General features: G+C 38.6%; 1 protein-coding gene across 4 annotated transcripts in view; it reads left to right on the top strand.

Annotated features, from left to right (window-relative positions):
* ZSWIM6 (zinc finger SWIM-type containing 6) overlaps positions 1–18183 on the top strand; it is a 119917-nt gene that overhangs the window by 53110 nt on the left and 48624 nt on the right. For all 4 annotated transcript variants that reach the window (XM_027671443.1, XM_027671444.1, XM_027671445.1 and 1 more), the window contains exon 2: positions 13067–13423. In XM_027671443.1, the coding sequence (XP_027527244.1) occupies positions 13067–13423 (357 nt within the window). The remainder of the gene's footprint in view (positions 1–13066; positions 13424–18183) is intronic.

Below are 18183 nucleotides of genomic sequence, written 5' to 3'. Positions count from 1 at the left end.
CCATCTTCTAGAAGAAAGAATAAAGTCTGTTGCAAAAGCTGCTGCTTTAATACGAGTACTCACATTTCCGGTGGCAAGAGTAGCCTGGAGTATGTGTCCCACCAGTTGTCAAGATATGATTCTCTTTCCAATTCTATTAATATCAAAACAGTGTAAAAGTATAGACTGGGGAGAGAGACCTAGGAAAAGAACTAAATTGGTAGCGCAGGCCAGAAGCTTGCCTCACCCTGAGTCCTCGGGTTTTTTGCTCTAGAATAGTCTATGAGCTGCTTGTTTGTTTGGGGCTCTGTTACAAGGAACACCAGGGAGGCGGCCTGTAAAAAGTACAATGTTTTTCAAAGGGAATAATGCTACTTAAGAGCACATAATATCTGAACAAACACGCATTAAACAGCATATAATTCTGCACATTATGCAGTGGCATTAAATATACATATTAGTAAGGTAGCAGATGCTGTAGATGCGAAATTGCCCTGTAAAATAGGAGTCTTTTGCAGCAGGGTGCTGCTCTGTGTGGGACTCCTTCACATGTAATGAATAGCTAATTTCAGCTCGGTAGTCCATGAGCAACCGAAGGGGATCAGGGAGGGGTAGAGTGTTCCAGCAACTCAAACCTGCAGGATGTGCTGAGATGTGCTTTTAATGGAGCAACATTCTGAGCTCTTAGGGGTAAACTCATAAAGAGGGATGCTGTTGTGGCTTAGCCTCAGCTGGCAGCTAAGTTCCACATAGCCAACTGCTCACTTGCCTGTGGTGAGATGGGGGAGAGAATCAGGAGACTAAAAGTGAGAAAACTCGTGGATTGAGGTACAGACAGTTTAGGTAAAGCAAAAGTCAAGCACGCAAGCAAAGGAAAATAAGGAATTCGTTCACTGCTTTCTATGGCAGGCAGGTGTTCAGCTGTCTTCAGGAAAGCAGGGCCCCATCACGCTGTAACAGTGACTTGGGAAGAAAAACGTCATCACTCCAAATGTCTCCTCGTTCCTTCTTCCAACCTCTTTATATGCTGAGCATGATGCCATTTGGGATGGGATATCCCTGTGGTCAGTTGGGATCAGCTGTCCCAGCTGTGTCCCCTCCCAGCTCTTTGTGCATCCCCAGCCTCCTTGCTGGTGGAGTGGAGTGAGGCGCAGAAAAGGCTCTAACTCTGTGTAAGCACTGATCAGCAACAGCTTAAACATCCCTGTATTATCAGCACTGCTTCCAGTGCAAATCCAAAATAGTAGTCCATGCTAGCTGCTATGGAGAAAATGAACTCTACCCCTGCCAAAACCAGCACAGATGCTCAGCTGTTTGTATTCAAACTGAGGAATTGTTCGGCAAAGGGACAAGTGGGCATGTCAAGTGCCTGTTGCAGGGATGAGATGGTGATAGGTGTCTCATCAGAGGTAGTAGATGTCTTGTTTTCTACTTCTTTTCATGTGTGCAACCAGCAGATGAACTAAAAGTTAAAAAAGGCATACATGAGAATTGACACTGAAAAGGTGAGCAATGATTTCACTCATGTCTCTTTCAGAATATGTGAGAATGCTTTTTGATCCAATTAATGTAGATCACAGATCGGGAGATTCAGCTGGCACTGCACATCTTACAGGCATTGTTTTGTGAGAACTGAGAAACAGGAGTTTTCTTCATAAGAAACAGGATTTTCTTGCTCCATACCCTGCAAGCTGAATATTCCAGGTTCCTTGCTGACGTCATTATGTGTTTTTAAAGTATTTCGAAAGCAGTTGGTCCGATGTTCAAACATTTATGTAGGAAACTGACCCCACTTAACCTTAAAACATCAACATTGCTAGTTAGGACCAAGCTAGGTCTGTGAATCTGAAATGTTAAGACTTGCTTGGAGAAGAAGAAAGGCAGGAGATGCATCCAAGTATGGTATGCCACACTCTCATCCAGAGATTCAGACTGCAGAGAGGAAAGACAGATTTCTAAGGAAGTTGCTTGTATCTCCTGATGTCTGGCTCACTCCTTATCAGAGGAGGAAGCCTCCTGGTTTACTAAGTAAGCAGGAAAAACCATATGTAGGGAATGTTAATCATTGCTACATAGTCTGTTTAATCTCCTATGGTATAGTGAATGACCTGTTTGAACCACTTCTCAATAGATAAAATAATCTAAATCATAATTGACTTTCTGGAAGCATAGTGCTAGTTAAACAGTTCTTTTCCTTCCAATTTGTCTGAAGAGGGTATGTATGGACTTTGGGCATCATAATTTTAAAATGTGGACAGCTCTGACACAGTACCCAGTTGTCTTCCTTCAAATTACACTGCTGAGAGAGAGCAGGGGAAATCTGCAGAAAGGAGTGGGGATGTTGTTGCAGGGGATAAGGCAGAGAGCATTCTTTCTAAATAATTTCTTTTAAACCATTTAAAGTATGAAGAAAATAAATCTCTCTTCTTTTATGTAAGGGCCCTGACTTCAAAGTATTTCAGTTTATTTTGCTGAGACCTGGAATACTGACATGCTTAAAACTTAAAAACCAAATTTTCACGTTATAGTTCTCTGTCGTTGTAAGAGAGGCTGGATACTGAATTTAACTCTCTTCCACTTATGTTTGTCTTATTGTGGCACAGAACTACTTCAAATGCTAGCACGTCTCTCAATCTGAGTATCTTGAGCAACACGGAAAATGTTATTGGTGTCTTGCTATGTAAATGCACTGGGACGGTACAGCCTTAGGCAGATGACAGTCCTGTACTGTGCATCACTGAATTTAGTCTTACTTTATCTAAGCTAGAAAACAATCTTTAACCATTAGTAATAGTATCAACAACTAATGTTAGAGACGTGTTTCCTGTTCAGCTTTTTGGCACCCTCCATCTTTACTTGCATCTGTTTAAGACTTCAAATACACATGATTTTCTTCAAGAACTTGAAATGGTCTTCCTTTTTTCCCCTTCCCAATTATATTTAGGTAGATTATGATAAAAGGTAAGAGCATAAACAAGAGAACCTTTCATTACTGCAAAAGGTGGACCTGTAGACATGAGACCTGCATCAAAAAGGAGATTTAGCACCCCTGCAAGAGTGTGTCTGGTTTGAAATAAGTAAAATTAACAAACATTGAATCACAAAATTAGTCAGTGGTGTACTTATAGGGTCTTGTGGGTTGGGTTTCATGTTCATCAGCAAGCCTAACTCTTGACTACTGTAGTAGTCAACCAAAGCTAACAAAACAAGGCATTAACCACACCTCCACAGGTACACCACCTACCAGCTTATCACAGATGCTAATATTTGTGGTATAGACAGGTTAGCAGAAGCTGAAGCCCAGGAAAAATAAACAGCAAGAAAAAGCAGGGGTCTCATGAAAGCAGCTTGTTCCTTGGCTCACTGGTAGAGACACTTGCCATCCTTGAGGTTTTTGTCTTCTGTTGCCTTGTTTCTGTGTCTCCCCACATTGCACTATAAAAGTGAAATAAATTGCGGTGATGTTGTAATTATTTCCTTTTCCTCTGTCAAAAGGTAGTTGTAAGGTGCTTCTTGGCTTGTCAGTGAAAGTTAGAAATGTTATATGTTGCCAGACATGCTTTTTGTTTGGGTCAATCTAATAGCTTATGTACTGTAAAACCTGGTCTGGAACCTGAACTACAGGATGCTGAATTCCAGTAACTTGCTTAATAAATGACAAATTAGCTTGTATTTTGCTGTATAATTTGTCCTCCTTTCTTAGATTGTTTTCTTTACTGTGTCCTGGAAGTTTTGCTTCCTTGATTGTGCAGTTCTGTTTTTGCTTCATCCCCTGTCTTTCCAAACTTTTCATTATCACCTTGCTGGTGTCAGGAAGGTTTTGATTTTGTGGGTGTGAGGCATGGAAAAAAAAAAGAAAAATAATCTTCTGTTGCATTTTATTGTTCAACCCTATGTATGTTAATAGAGGCTTGAATAGCATGTTCTGTGCTAACGTACTATCTAGAATCTTTTATTAACAGTCAGATAAGTGTAACTTCTTAAATTTCTGAGTGCTGCAGGTTAGAGGTGAATATTCCCCAAAACTTCTTGGCTTTTGAAAGGAAGAAAGCTATGCCTTGTTTACTCAAGGAGAATTAGTGTATGGCTTTAGAGAAGGGGGTGAGCTTCTCTTTACCTCATAAAGAAAATTAACTTTTTTGAAGAAAATTGCATGCTGGTCTTACCTATATTGCTTGAGGAGCAGCCAAGTACTCTGAATTGGCTTAGTAGAAGAATGTACATTGGGCTTCCCCACCCGCGCACACCTACCCAAACTACCAAGTGCTTGCTGTGCATGCAGCTCCCAGACATCAGAAATGCCAAGGAACATACCTAGTTTTTTGTTTTGAACTGACAGGTATTTCTCTTTTATGGATGTGAACAGATATATGAGCAACTTACACTGCAAATTGTCTCTCCCTTTGGAAATCCGTTTGTCTTACATAAAGCCTGTTCTTCGTCCCTGTCTGGAAAAAGGTGGTGCGTGTCTGTATGGAGGAGTACTAGTATGTCAAGTCTTATCACCCAGTTTTGATGTGGTGCACTAGCCATGGCTGCTGCATATTGATTTGATTTTATGGAGTAATAATTGAAATGTTGAGAAGTGGGGTAGGATCTAACTTAGCAACAGTAGGGAAAAATTGTGAAACACAAGAACCTGATTTCATAGTTATGTCTACTTGTGTGGGTTTGGGCTGCATGCCAGTGTTATCAAGGATATTTTGGCATGTAATGCAAGTGACCTGTGCTGACCTTTTTTTTAAATTGCTCTTATTGTTATTACAATAGGGTTTTTTGGGATTCCAGTCCCCATTTGTGACTCCACTGCAGTTGGCCCTGGAGAGCTAGAAAAAAAGATGCTTCCTCTAATGCTGGCTTCAGCCATGCAAGGGTGACTCACTTGTGATATTGGTGCGTTTTTAGACTTTAATTCTGGAACTCTTTCTACTCTGGTTTTAGTGGCTTTCTCTGTTTTGCTTTGTCAGGAAATACTGTGTTCTGCTTCATTATTTTTACTGGAATCCTTTGTAGTGCCCTGGTGACTGGACGAAGTTGCTGAAAACATTTATCTTGTAAAATTTACAGTCCAAAATGAACTGAGCTCCTCCAAAGGTCCTACGTAGAGACTGTTGCTTCCACACTTAAAAGCCTATTTTTCTCTTTTCACCTCCACTTTGATTATGAATGAAATAGCAGTTCAGTGAATAACCTGACTCTTGCAGTAATTCACAAACATTTGCTAGAAAATTGAAGCAATAAAAACACAAGTATTCATGGATATTTAGTATACAAGTGGAAGAATAGAATCATGGCCATAAAGAAAGGGTCTCCCTTATTTTCTGTGAGGTTTTGTGCCACTTTTCATTTGGCGCAAGTGCAGCATTGATTTATTCTTTTTTTCCCTCCCCCTTTTAAACAAAAGAAAATTATTTATTCCACAGTTAGTAATGGAAATGGGAGTGGTAGTTTACTCTTTTAGGCCAAGTATGACATTTCCTGATGGAAGGTCAGTTTAGATTCAAAATTATATTGCTTGTGCTGTTGCATAGCCTAAATTTGACCTGTTTAAGTGCAGTCTTAAATTACTCAGTGAAATGTTTTCTGTTGTTGGAATGACCTAAATACCTTTTACTGCAGGATGCTTGTGTTTCAGACATCCTGTGCTGGGTTTTTCAAACTGTAAGTGTGACTATGGAAATCCAGACACACTCTTATCAGGAATTAGTAATTTTCTCATCTTTTTAAAATCTCTTCCCAAGTTGATATCAGTGGTTGCTCTTGTCTTCCTTTTTAGGATTTTGTCCACTTCTGGTTAAAAATACAAGTTCGATCAAGCCCTTATCAAGCGTATGAGAAAGCATTTTTTTCTGATGATAAAGCAATGAGTCAAGCAGGATGTAATTTTAAAGGTTTTTCCTTCTTGCATTCACGCACCTTCTGTTGAACCTTTGTGCTGTTCTGTGGCCGATGTTAGCTGAATTCTGTTCGTCTTTGAAAAGCCATGTAGACAACTGCTGATGATGATTCTTTACTGTTCAAATTAGGTTGAACCCTAACTTCAGACAGTAAAGTGAAGCTGATACAGCCTGTGTAACATAAGCAAAAGACGTGGTAGCAGCAATAAAGAATGTGAAAAGAATAGAGATCGTTTGGTGTTGTTGCTCTTATTCATTTGCAGTGATTTTCCCATTTGTGATCTTGATACTTGCGCTGTAGCAAGTAATCATAGTTTCTTCCTGCAAATGTGATGAAAATCCAAAGTTGTGGTAAAAGCTGAAATGGCTTCATTTGGGGAGGTAGATACCTTAGGCTATGGGAGGAGTTTCCGCTGCCTGCTTCCTCCAGAAAGGATGTCAGCTTCTCCCCGCCATACTAGGAGTGAATTCCTCCTCAAAAGCTATTAACAAATGTCTTTGCACTGACCCTCTGAAAAGTGGTCATAATCAGTCCTTGTTCTTGGGCACTCTCAGTGTATTCTCAGGATGCAGCTCCTTGCAACGTGTTTGTGCTTTCTCCCGTCTCAGGCTTTTTCCCTTTGCAATAAATAAGGCCTGTGAAATTGTGTGCAGAGTGAAGGTTAGTTTACCAAAATTTAAATGTAGATTAGTAATCTCTCTTGACCTCTTGTTTCTAATCTTTGTTATGGATAAATGTAAACTTGAGCATGATGCTGACCTGTATTTATATTCTATTACAATTTACCTACAGACATTTTAGTGTATGTTAGCTGGATGCTCTGGACAGCATGGTGAGTAGCTCCACTTATGGCAACTTTCTTGAGTATTAGTTACCCTTTCTTTACTCCCTGCCCTTCATTTTGAATTTACTTCCAGTTTCTCTTCAGCATCATGGTAGTTTTGATGACTTGTGGTTTCACAGTTCTACTGCAGCAAGCTGCTATATGATGTATCCAGCCAGTTTCCCTCAGCTCAGCTAGTCTATTAAGTCTCCCTCAAAAGTTTCAGGCTTACTTTTCCCACATTTTGCAAAGGTTACGATTTCTTCAGCATAGATAGTAACCTGCAGCCATGGACTGCTGGCCTTCTTGACCTCACAGGACTCTGTTGGCATTCACAGTTTTAGTGAATCTCGGCACTGTGTTTAACCTATGATTGAAGAGACTTGTCTGCTTCAGCTCTGCTTCTGGTTTGTAAGCCATAAACATCATTTGCCACAGCATCCTAGATCACAATTTGAGCATCACCGTGCTAGAGGAAAGTTCTATATTACTTTTGTCTAGAAAGCACTTTTCTAAACATCTCTTGTTTACACCTAGATTTTGATGCTTTCCCTGTGTCTACAAAGCCGAATGCTACAAACACCTAACATGGGGTTGATTATATCCATATTAAATGAGTTGGAGTTTTCAGCTTTCAGGTTTTGCAGAGATGTTTTCTAAGGCTGTGAGAAGTGCTGGTAAGAATGTCCTTCAGTAGTTTGTATGGTGTTCCTGTGGGGTGGGTTGCAAGTTGTTCAACCACAGGGATAGCAGTGAAACTTTGAGAGACCCTTGATGCCATGCTCATTTGGTGAATGTTTTGCTCAATGCCTCCACCTCCAGACAGCATGAGCTGCTGCAGTCTATCTGTCTTGAAGTAGTCCAGACCTGATATGGCTGTTGGGCAGCAGAAGGCATTTTTCTGGGTTATTTGTTGTTTGGACAGCCTTTCCTTTTTTTCAGGGAAGAGTAGTCTGGATGGATGTATCCCATTCCCAATCACCCACGACTCCTGCTTGGTGATAAGCGGCTGCTGTTGATCATCAGAGATATGATCAAGTTTGTCTTGAGGGGTTAGTGGAAGCCTTTGTCCAAAGGACATAATTAGTTGAACAGTTCTCAGACTTGAAGGTTTGGGCTGGAAGACCTGTAAGATTGATTTGATTTTTTTCTATTTTTTTTTTATGTGGCTGTCGAATCCACAGTGTTGGGACAAATAAATTTTTTTGTTCAAGTCACTAGTGCTGTCACTGTTGCAGCATGCATGTTCTTAGTATGTACCAGTGGTAGTGAACCTTCAAGTTTTCAGTGGGGTGTGTGTGTGGTCTTATTTAATGCTGCTCCCACTGTCTTGCTGGCAAAAGTTCTGCAATATAAAATTCTGATTATTGTCTTTATGGAGGGGAGTTGTGGAATCCAGGTGGTTGGTTGTTACAGATCCTCTATGTTTGGTTGCAGTGGTAATACCAATTTTATTCTAGGTGGCAGTGACCTCAAAACATAAGCTTGTCTATACCCTAAATCAATGTTTTCTCTGGTTTATAAATAGGCTCTTAACCTTAGCTTCAGGCTGAGAGGCGGCATGCAAAGTTTTGACTTAATAATAATTTCAAAGTGTGTTGTTCATCTGGTTTTAGAGTGTTCCGAAGTTCACACAGAACTGAATATAGGATACTACTTTACCATGTTAAAGGAAAACTACTTCTTAAAAGGTAAAATTTGAATGAGGTAAACATGGTTTAGACTTTTGCTTGTCTTGGGAAAAAAAAATGCAACCACTGATGTAAGTATGAAAAACCAGGTAATGGGCATGGTTGGAAACAACTTTCCATAAGCATCTCTTGCTGGTTTTGTTTGGTAGGCAAGATGAACAAGAGGTGTTTACATGGTGATAATGTGTTTGCCAAGTAACATAGTAATCTGAATAAATGCTAGCTCATAAGCCTGCAAGTTATTTTAAATGATTGTTAAAGACAGAGTGTATGATTCTGATAACCAACATCAGGTTATGTAGGGGGAGGTTACCTTGCACGCTGAAGACTACCGAGCTCCCACAACAAGCTCTTCCATTTTTTTCTCTTTATGTAACTTCATCTGTTGGCTTCTTCTGTGGTAGTAAAACAGCTAATGTATGTTCCTGACTAAAAGTATATATACATGGTAAAAGAGTCAGTGGATCAAGGAACACATCCATTTTCCAAATACAGTTGGTGGTATACTTCTTGATTTTAGGATAACGTATGTGTAGTGGGTGAGGCAGGTACAGTATTCTCAAAAGGCACATGGCAAAAAGCTATTCAAAAGCACCATTTTTTAAGCTGGGAGGTATTACTGTAATTCAGTTCTGACATTTTTATATTTTCTGTAAAGGATAAACAATACCCAGTGGTGATGTATGGTTGCATTTCCATCAAATCCTTCAATTGCAAGTATGAACTTGGAGTGATTTGTTTGTTTGTTTGTTTGTTTTTAACCACTGGCATTACTGCACACCTCCTCTCTCCCACTCTCCCTCCCTTCCCACCTCAGCATTTCACTTGGCTGGTTCTGGCAGTTCTTGTTCATTTTGGTCTGTATGTTTTCAAAATATGTCTTTGGGCTTGGGTATATTGAGGATAATGTTTTTTAACACTGGATGACAGTAGAAATTAATTTAGCTTGTGAGATGTCATTGATGGTGCTTGTTTAGTGCAATAACTTTGCTGCTTAGCTTGTTAGATTAGTGAAATCCCCTATTCCAAGATTCCCTTGACTTGAGGAACTAAAAGCCTAACTGCTGCTGTTATTTCTCCTCTTTAGTGCCTTAGAGTATGAATTTTCTTTTGTTTTATTCTGAAGTGTTTTTTGTTGTTGGGGTTTTTATATGACAAGCATATATACTTGTGCTGGCAAATACTACATTGTAATAGTGCAGACTTTCATTTATCAGGCAGCTGTACAGTCACAGAATGTTATTAGTTAATGGACTGGATGCTGTCAAGCAGATTTTGGCAAAAATTGCTTTGTAAAATTCACAGACTTCTTAATGCTTTCCTCCTGATGGCATTTGGCACAGTCCCCTTCCGAAAGTACAACAGCTGAGAACACTATTTTATTGGCTGTTAAATAACTTTTGAGGTATGTTTGAGGTGAGTGTTCAACAGCAGCAAAATCCCTCTGTAGAAGAGCTTTATTTTATACATTGTCTTAATGCTCCAACTGCTTTTTCTAAACACATTTTTGCAGAATGCAAAGCCTCTGCGCATTGAAAATGTCAGCAAGACTTGAATTGCTGGTCACATGCTGGTTTGAAAATAGTAAAAATTTCAAACTGAAGGGAAAAGGTGAAACATGCCAATTCTATAAATAGCTTCTGTAATGAACACATGCTTTTCCACCTGCAACTCTTTTGTTGTCTTTAGATAATAAATGAGCTCTTATACTGGAAAGTGTTCTTCAGTATTCTTGGAGATTTTTGGAATGGGTAAGTATTTCCAGCCAAGGTTTTGTAACTTGGGTAAAAGAAATTTTCCCTTTGAAGGGAAGTACCTGTTTAGGGTGAAGCCTTGCAGGTTTTAGGTGAAAAGACTTTTTCTGCATCTTTGGACCTGTTAGTGAAACGTCATTATATTCGATCCCCCACACAGGTCTTCTTGCAGAGGCATGTAACATCTTGCTTCTTGGCAAACTATGAATTACTTCTGATGAGCACCTTCTAGCAAAGCACAGTGCATCAACTTTTTACCTGCTACTGACTTTTCATACTTTATTTGGAGAATATTAGATGGTTGGGTTAAAAAAGATTTAAGGCTATGTCTACAGGAAAGCAACAGCTCTCCCTGTTCAGTATTCTGCCGTGTTGGGGGCAGTGGAGGTGGTGTCATTTGATGTCTGGTGGGTAATTATAACAACTCTACCAGGGCTTCTGAGCTGAAATTTCCTGAATTGTTTTCTCTGGTGTGTTGAAACCTTTTTAAAGGTCATATTTACTAACAACAATTTCTTTCTTTAAAAACACAGAAAAAGAGGAGGAAAACAGTGTTCCATAATTATGAGGCATTCCTGGTGGGATAGTTAATACACAGCTTCTACGTCTTTAGCCTGCAAGGACAGCTGATGTTTTTGTTTAAACTCTCTGAGAGTTAAGAAGGGCATATTAGGTGTGTTGACTCTATTAGTGCTGTCATTGTTTAGATGAGGGTCTATGTTTCTAAATGTTGCTTCTTGTAATATGAATTCTTAAAAAAGTCAGTGGAGACGGAGCCATGAGCTGTCTTTGTATCTGAAATGGGATTTAAGGGCAGGCCTGCTTTTTACTCTGAATATTTCTGGAGACCTTCATGTTTCTGGGAGGATTTTAACTTTTTTTGAATGTTTGAATTATGTACTGACAAATTAAAAGTGGTAGTATTGTTGGGGTAGCTGGCTGGTCTTTTTTGTTATTTTATGTCCATTTAATGGAATATCTTTTATTGGGCCTTTTTCTACTGGAATTAATAGGAGTTCAGATACTTACTAAGAGTAGGATCAGGCTCTTTCACTGTACAAGCATTAGACTTTTCCTCAGCTCATGGATTAGAAAGTTTTTTGTGTGCTTCATAGAAAATTGATATTAAAAAAAACTCCCATACAGTTTCTTTGGGACTGTCAATCCAACTTTCACTTACTGGGAATGAACCTGAAACAAATACAGCTGGTTAAGTTTTAAAAAGTTTCTCTTTTTGAGAGAAGGTACTTGGAGGAACATGCTGTGACTACTTAAAAACCAAAGGGAAAGGCAGAGGGAGAAGCTCATGACATGAGGGGCAGTTCCACTCCCCTTCTCTCAGCAAAGGTTGAGTGGAGACAAGAGCAAGAATACTGCCCAGGCCTGGGCTTGTTCATCCTCTCCCCTTCCTGTCTGTGCACTTTACAGCTTACTGCCTCTTCAACCTCAACTCTTAACTACTTTACCTGGTAAACATTCTCTTGCAAAGTCAAGGTGAGTGTGTGCGTGACCTTCTTCAGGAGAGAGTATCAGACTACCGCAGTCGAATGTAATCCAGACAGGGATGCTGACTGCACAACCTGCTCTGAAATATACAGTGTAAACAAATGGAAAAAAATGAGAGATTTTCATCTCTGTTTCCTGTAAGTTGAAGAGCTTTTTAAAAATTACTTGGGATACAGCATTTTTGGTTAGAGCTGTGTATATATTTCTTTCCTTTCCCCCCTATCTAATCTTCATGTGACAATGCTTACTGCAATACACTTTCCTGGTATTTTAAGAATATTATATCAGCTTTTGACTTTGAGGGAGTGTGGGTTTATATTATTTCCATTATAAGTAGCTAATGTATAACACCTTATTTATATCTATCCAAGATTTTATATGTACTGTCCAAATCTAATACTGGTACGGCATATGAGATCTAGTTGCGTTGCCCTGTATCTGCGCCTCTGACTTAATGCCTGAGCTGAAATCAGTGTTGTGCTGACATAAAGTAAAAAAAAAGAAATCTGCTATCACTGCTATTTAGTGTTAAATCACTGAGAGCCAAACCTGGGCCTTCATGATGGGCAAACAGATGGTTTTAGGTTGGATCTTCAGCATTTGAGACCTTGTGCTGTGTCTACACACGGTGTCTTTGCTAAAGCAAAGTATGGTATACCATATCTCCTTACAGTATAAGCAAACATAGCTCTTTTGCCTTGTGCTTTGTTATGCTGCATGGAAAACAGGACCATATGCAGGTGTCTGGAACAGTGCATGTGTCTCATTCAGTGTTATGAATCTGACATCCTGTGTATTGGTAACTGCAGCAGTTTGTATCTCTGAAGAGCTGCACAGACATGGCTGTTCTGCTGGGTCGCTTGGGGGAAGGTGAGCTTTAACGTGAGCTCAGTGGTGGGAGAGTTGAAAGCAAAGAAATTAAGTGACTTGTGTCAGTGAGTCAGTCGAGACTAGGACCTGTGTTCATGCCACTAGAGTGCACTACTTCCCTCTAACTTAGTGAGAGAATGGTTACATTTGCTGGTAGGTGTGGCAGGCTCCCTGGTGGGGGGTTTGGAAAATTGCTGCCAATTTACTGAGGTATAGAAGTTTCACATCGATCTTGATGGGATGCTGCCTTGCTTCTGCAGCTGTCATTTATCAAGTAAATATTTCTCTCGCTGTCAGACTTTTAAGAATGTTGTGATAGAATGGCAGTGGGCTTGTAAACTAACTTTTTACTCCCCTTTTGATTTTATTGGAGATGAAAGCAGTATGTACAAAAGACAAGATTAATCATATTTGTAATAAGGCAAGTTCTTTAAGATGTATCATTTCTCAGAAATAACCAACGACTTTTACTCTATTAACAAAAGATTCTTGATAATGAGATATATTTTACATATATCATTAAGTTCTCTTTTTTCCTTGCACAGGTTTCCACTTGAGTGGCACAGTAACAGAGCCTGCAATGCAGTCGGAGCCAGAAACTGTTTGCAATGTAGCTATCAGCTTTGATCGTTGCAAGATTACCTCAGTGACCTGTAGCTGTGGAAACAAGGACATATTTTACTGTGCCCACGTTGTGGCACTCTCTTTATACCGGATCCGCAAGCCAGATCAGGTCAAACTGCATCTCCCCATTTCAGAGACACTCTTTCAAATGAACAGAGACCAACTACAAAAATTTGTACAGTATTTGATCACAGTGCACCACACAGAAGTTTTACCTACTGCTCAAAAATTAGCAGATGAAATTCTTTCTCAGAATTCAGAAATCAATCAAGTCCATGGTGAGTTTGATACTTGTTCTTCCTTTTGCTTAATCCTCTCTTACATTGTGAGCTTTTTTGTGGCATTGAGGAGCATGACCTGCTTAGTTGTATTTCATGCTGAATCATTCTGTGATTTTATGGTGTTTACTAAAGAGGATTCTGTTATTGAATAAGCAGTGAGAAGTGAGCTTGATGTCTCTAGCATTATTAGTGTGTACCCTGTTCTGCTTTGTGCTTGTGTTTTCCAGGTATTAAAAACTGAGTAGTAGTGTTCTTTGTATAGCCATATTGCTTAAAGGAACAGTCTTGCCAACTTACCACCAATGGTGTCTTTTTATTATTTTGTTCTTTGTAGTAATCTTCCAACATTTTAATTTTGTTTTAATGGCAAAGCATAAAAGCAAGTAGGTGTTACTGGTTTTTTTGTTCATTAAATATATTTCTGTTAACCTTTGGGATTTTGATTCTCTATGATGTCAGGAGAAATATAAATCCTGTATTTCATTGCTTTTCTCCTGTTAGTGCTGAAGCAGCTACAGCATAGCAAAGGTCTTGATCTTTCCCGCTCTTTCAGCTGCACAGGGTTTTAACGACTCTGGTTTTTGTTGTAAACAACTTCTATTTGTTAAAGGATGATGGATGTGACTTGAGGCTTCTGACATGGCTTTTTTTATGGACCCTGTTGAACTGAAAGCAGGTAGTTGTACGTTCAAGGTGACCCAACTAGTATTAGAGTACTGTGTTCCTGTAAGGTCAGCTGATAGAAATATCCTCTCAGGTGACCAGAACTGTAAGAATAAGGACAACTTAGAGGGGAAGAATAAGTTATCTAAATAACTAGAAATATCTTTTCCCTTTTTTTTTTTTAATAAAAGGAACAGGTCTTGTGTTAAATATTTAAGAGGCTTGACCATTATTCAAAGAATTTGCAATACAAACAGAAACAAGAAGAAAGAAGACCATGTATGCATTAGTTACAGTGTAGACAGAACAAAACAAGAGTGTTTCCAGTAACAGGACTCATCTGCAGCTTAGCCCCTCTCCTTAGGGTGCTCTGACCCTGGCAGGCCCAGACAGGTGATGTTGCAGGAAAGTGAATTTCAGGAACAGTGCTCTGTTTTTGGCATTGGGGATTGTGAAGATGTGGCCAGAGGCAAGGCTGTTGCTGTGTTGTTGAGGTAATGAGAAGGTTATTGTCAGAGCTGCTTGGTGACAATGGAAAGGAAGTGAAACTTAAAGGAGATACAGGACATTGAGCAGTAGAGGAAGATGCTCAGATAGTGTGCACTGAGGGCATGTGTCATGTGAGAGTTGTTAACAACCTGAACATAAGGAGCTAAGGGGTAAGAAAGAATTACAGTATGAGAGAAGCACAGAAGATTCAAACAGTCAAGGGTGATTAGAAAAGAGGAAGGCAGCGGTGGGAAACAAAGGACAGATGATGGCTATATATGTCTGTATTAGCTATACTGTAGTTAATGTAAGAGAAATGACAAGCTGTTGCAGAGACTTGATCAATATGAAGTCTGCAATTATACTAATTGTAGGCATGCTAGTCTTTGTCAGCTATTTTCTTATTGTCAAAATACCTCATTACTCATTATTATATAAGGTATTTTTAGAGATTTGAGATTTATATCACAGCTCAAATAGCAAAAAGAATAGCAAATAAAAAACTAAGTTGATGATCAGTTATGAAATTTAACAATGAATCTGAATAGGTTGGTTTAATATTATCCACAGAACTGAAATGTTTCTTACACATGTTGCTGTTCTCCTAGTAAGGAAGATTGCAGTATTATATTGACTGTCAGTATTTCTTAATAAAATGCCAACATCCAAAGTAGAAAATCCAAGCAGCATAAGAAAATAAACTGCTATTACCAAAGAAAGCTGTGTTTTAAAAGACATTCTGTAGTTTCCTGCTTTTCTTCTCAGACTCACATAAAACCATGGCCTGAATTTTTTTAATGTTCACAATACTAAAAAATTACTTTTTCCTTAAAAGAATTATGTAAGCTCCTCTGATTATTAGCAAGTAAGTGTTCTTCTGGGATTCATAATGTAATTCTGTTATTTTGATCTTTAATCAATTTCCTTAAATTAAAAATAATAAAATTAACCAAAAGAAATCTGTGGAAAATAACCAAAAGAAATGTCTCTGGTTTTAATATCATAGGGTGATGAATTTAAGATCACCCTTCACTCTATCATATCTCCTGTGCTTCACATGTTAAATTTAATACAAAACTGTCTTGTAGACCTGTCTTGTGTTGAACAGTTTGATGTCACTGAACTGATGTCTGAAGAGAAATTATATTAAATGCTACTTGAAGGCACAGATAAGTAAGAGGAAAAACTTGCTTATAAAAGTAAGAGGAGACCTGGCACAGAAACACCAGAAACAGCTTTGATTAAAGGGAAGCCCTGAATCTGGAGTTGGATGAGGAAATTCCTTTCAATGTGACTTAGAGGTGTTTTAATTTCAGGGTTGTTCTATACAGTACTTGAGTTGTTAAATTTTTTATTTTTCTTGCCTGGTGACTGTACTAGTTCTAGTTTTCATATATTTGCACAAATACACAAAAGAAATCAGCTCTTGAATGCTATTTGTACGTATGAATGGTCTGGGATGTAGAAGAGCTCTGACCACAGTGTTCTTGTTGTCTTGTTTATGAGCTGACTGATAAGAGATGATTAGATGGAACAACTAGGCAGTACTTTCCTTTCACAAAAGGCAAATTGGGTAATCGTTCATTTGCTCAAAATTCTGTGTTGTGCAGCATTTGATGACTGGCTTTGGCCTGATGACATGGATTTTGGAATAACCAATCACTTTGAGTTCCTTGATGGATATAAATGATGCAATGTCCTTTCTTGCTTCATGGCTGAGCCTTCTTTAGGAAAAAATAAGAGAACGCTGTTAGAAGCACAGGAATGTGTTGTCTAGTCACTAGCTTCTTCAGGAGAGACAGCTGATTTATTGGGAATCCTCTTGTGTATTTGCCATTCTATTTTCACTTGGTGGTGATTACATTACAAGAGTGTTTTGCATGTTTTTAGAGCATAAAAGCACGTCTTCTGTCTCGTGTTCTGATCTCCTCATGTGACACTGCTACAGCTGTGCATGTTCCAGATGATTTCAAAACTGGAGTTCTGTGGTGTGTAATCTCCTGTAGTGAAGATGGTACAGGAAGGTATTAATGCTGATACCCTATGTCTGCACTGCAGAACTGTTGGCCTCACATTGGGTTTCAATGTGAAAGCTCTTGCAGGAAGCTGGGTGTAGCTTCAGATCCTGCTTAGATGAGGTTTTTGTCCTCCCTGTTAATTTTTGTACTGTTGTAGCAGAGAAGGCTGTCAGGTGTGTATGCTAGGAAGAGAGCGGTCAGGATGACAATGGATTATCAGCTGTGTTTGTCATCTTGTATATTTCTTTTCATAGGTATGAAACTTTCACTTGAATAAATTGGTTAGAAGGTCAAACTGTGTTCGTGAGAATTTGAGTAGAAATGGGAAAGTAACTGCAAGATGGGAGGAAGGAGAGATGGAAGGTCTGTTTTCATATTAATCTCATATTAGAGTTAATTTCTTATTATGTGCATAGTGGAAAAGAGTCTACCTTTTTTGGTATAAGGATGTCCTGGCAAACCTATTTAATTTTTAACTTTTAACTGTCCTTTTTCTTTTCCTGAGTGTTTAGTGCTGCTGTTGCAATCTCTGCTCTTAGAAGAACTATGTGGATTTCTCCAGACTTCCTCCCATTCTCTGATTCTCCTACTTGCAGTAAAAGTTACTTGCCAGTACAAACCCCCATGCAGATGAGCTTAAATTTAAGGGGGAGAACCTGGGAGAAAGCAGTTGAAGTATATTTGTCTTCTGAGTAGGAGAGCTACCTTGTTTCTATATTTTTTGTGTATTTGTCTAGGCAAATATAGGTACATCCTCAGCAAACATTAATTTGTAATGCATATTAGCAGTGCTGGAGGAAGCATTCAAGAAGTAAACATCTATCAAAAAAAACCTTCAAAGAAAATTTCAGAATATCTAGTCCTGTTCTAGTGTATTTTAAGTTCAAAAGGGCAATCTAGAGGTATAGGTGAATATGTGTTAAGATGTACTTAATGTATTTAACTGAAATTACAGGGGTTTTAGTGGAAAATTGTAGGGTAGAGTAGGGCTGAACAACAGAATACAATCTACTGCTGATCCACTAGTAAAGGGATTGTTTAATGTTAAAAAAGATAAATTATTTTAAAAATTATGAAATATTTCACATGGCCCAGCCTAAATTGGATAAGTTGCTTGAGAGATTAGTTGCAAAGTAAGAATGTAGGACATGACAGGTGAGTTTCCATTCAAGAAAGATGAAAGTGAAGTGCTTAAGTGCTTGGTATGCAAATTGTTTAGTCAGCCAGTGTTGGAGTAGCCAAAACTAGAGAAATTTCAGAAATTCAAGTAGAAGTAAATAAGTACTACAATGTAAAAAAAAAAATTGAAAGATCGGTAGCTGCAAAATGAAAAAATAATTTATGAAGGTCATAATTTTAGGAAAGGTATTTTCAGACACATTAAACATAAAAATTGTTATATAGAAGATGATGGAATTTTGTTAAAAGACATGTAAGGTAAAATTAATTAAAATAAAGCATACTTATCTGTCCTGATAAAGTTCTTTTATCTGCCATACACAAATGAACTTTGAAACTTATTGCTGTATGTTGTTTGTGAGATATGGACTTAAGCAGGAAAGGTTAGATATTGTTGGTAAATAAGTT

This window comes from Neopelma chrysocephalum, unplaced genomic scaffold (genome assembly GCF_003984885.1).
Source record: "Neopelma chrysocephalum unplaced genomic scaffold, ASM398488v2 Primary Assembly neopelma1_97102, whole genome shotgun sequence".
NCBI lineage: Eukaryota > Metazoa > Chordata > Aves > Passeriformes > Pipridae > Neopelma > Neopelma chrysocephalum.
This window is presented reverse-complemented; position numbering and strand designations above follow the sequence as displayed.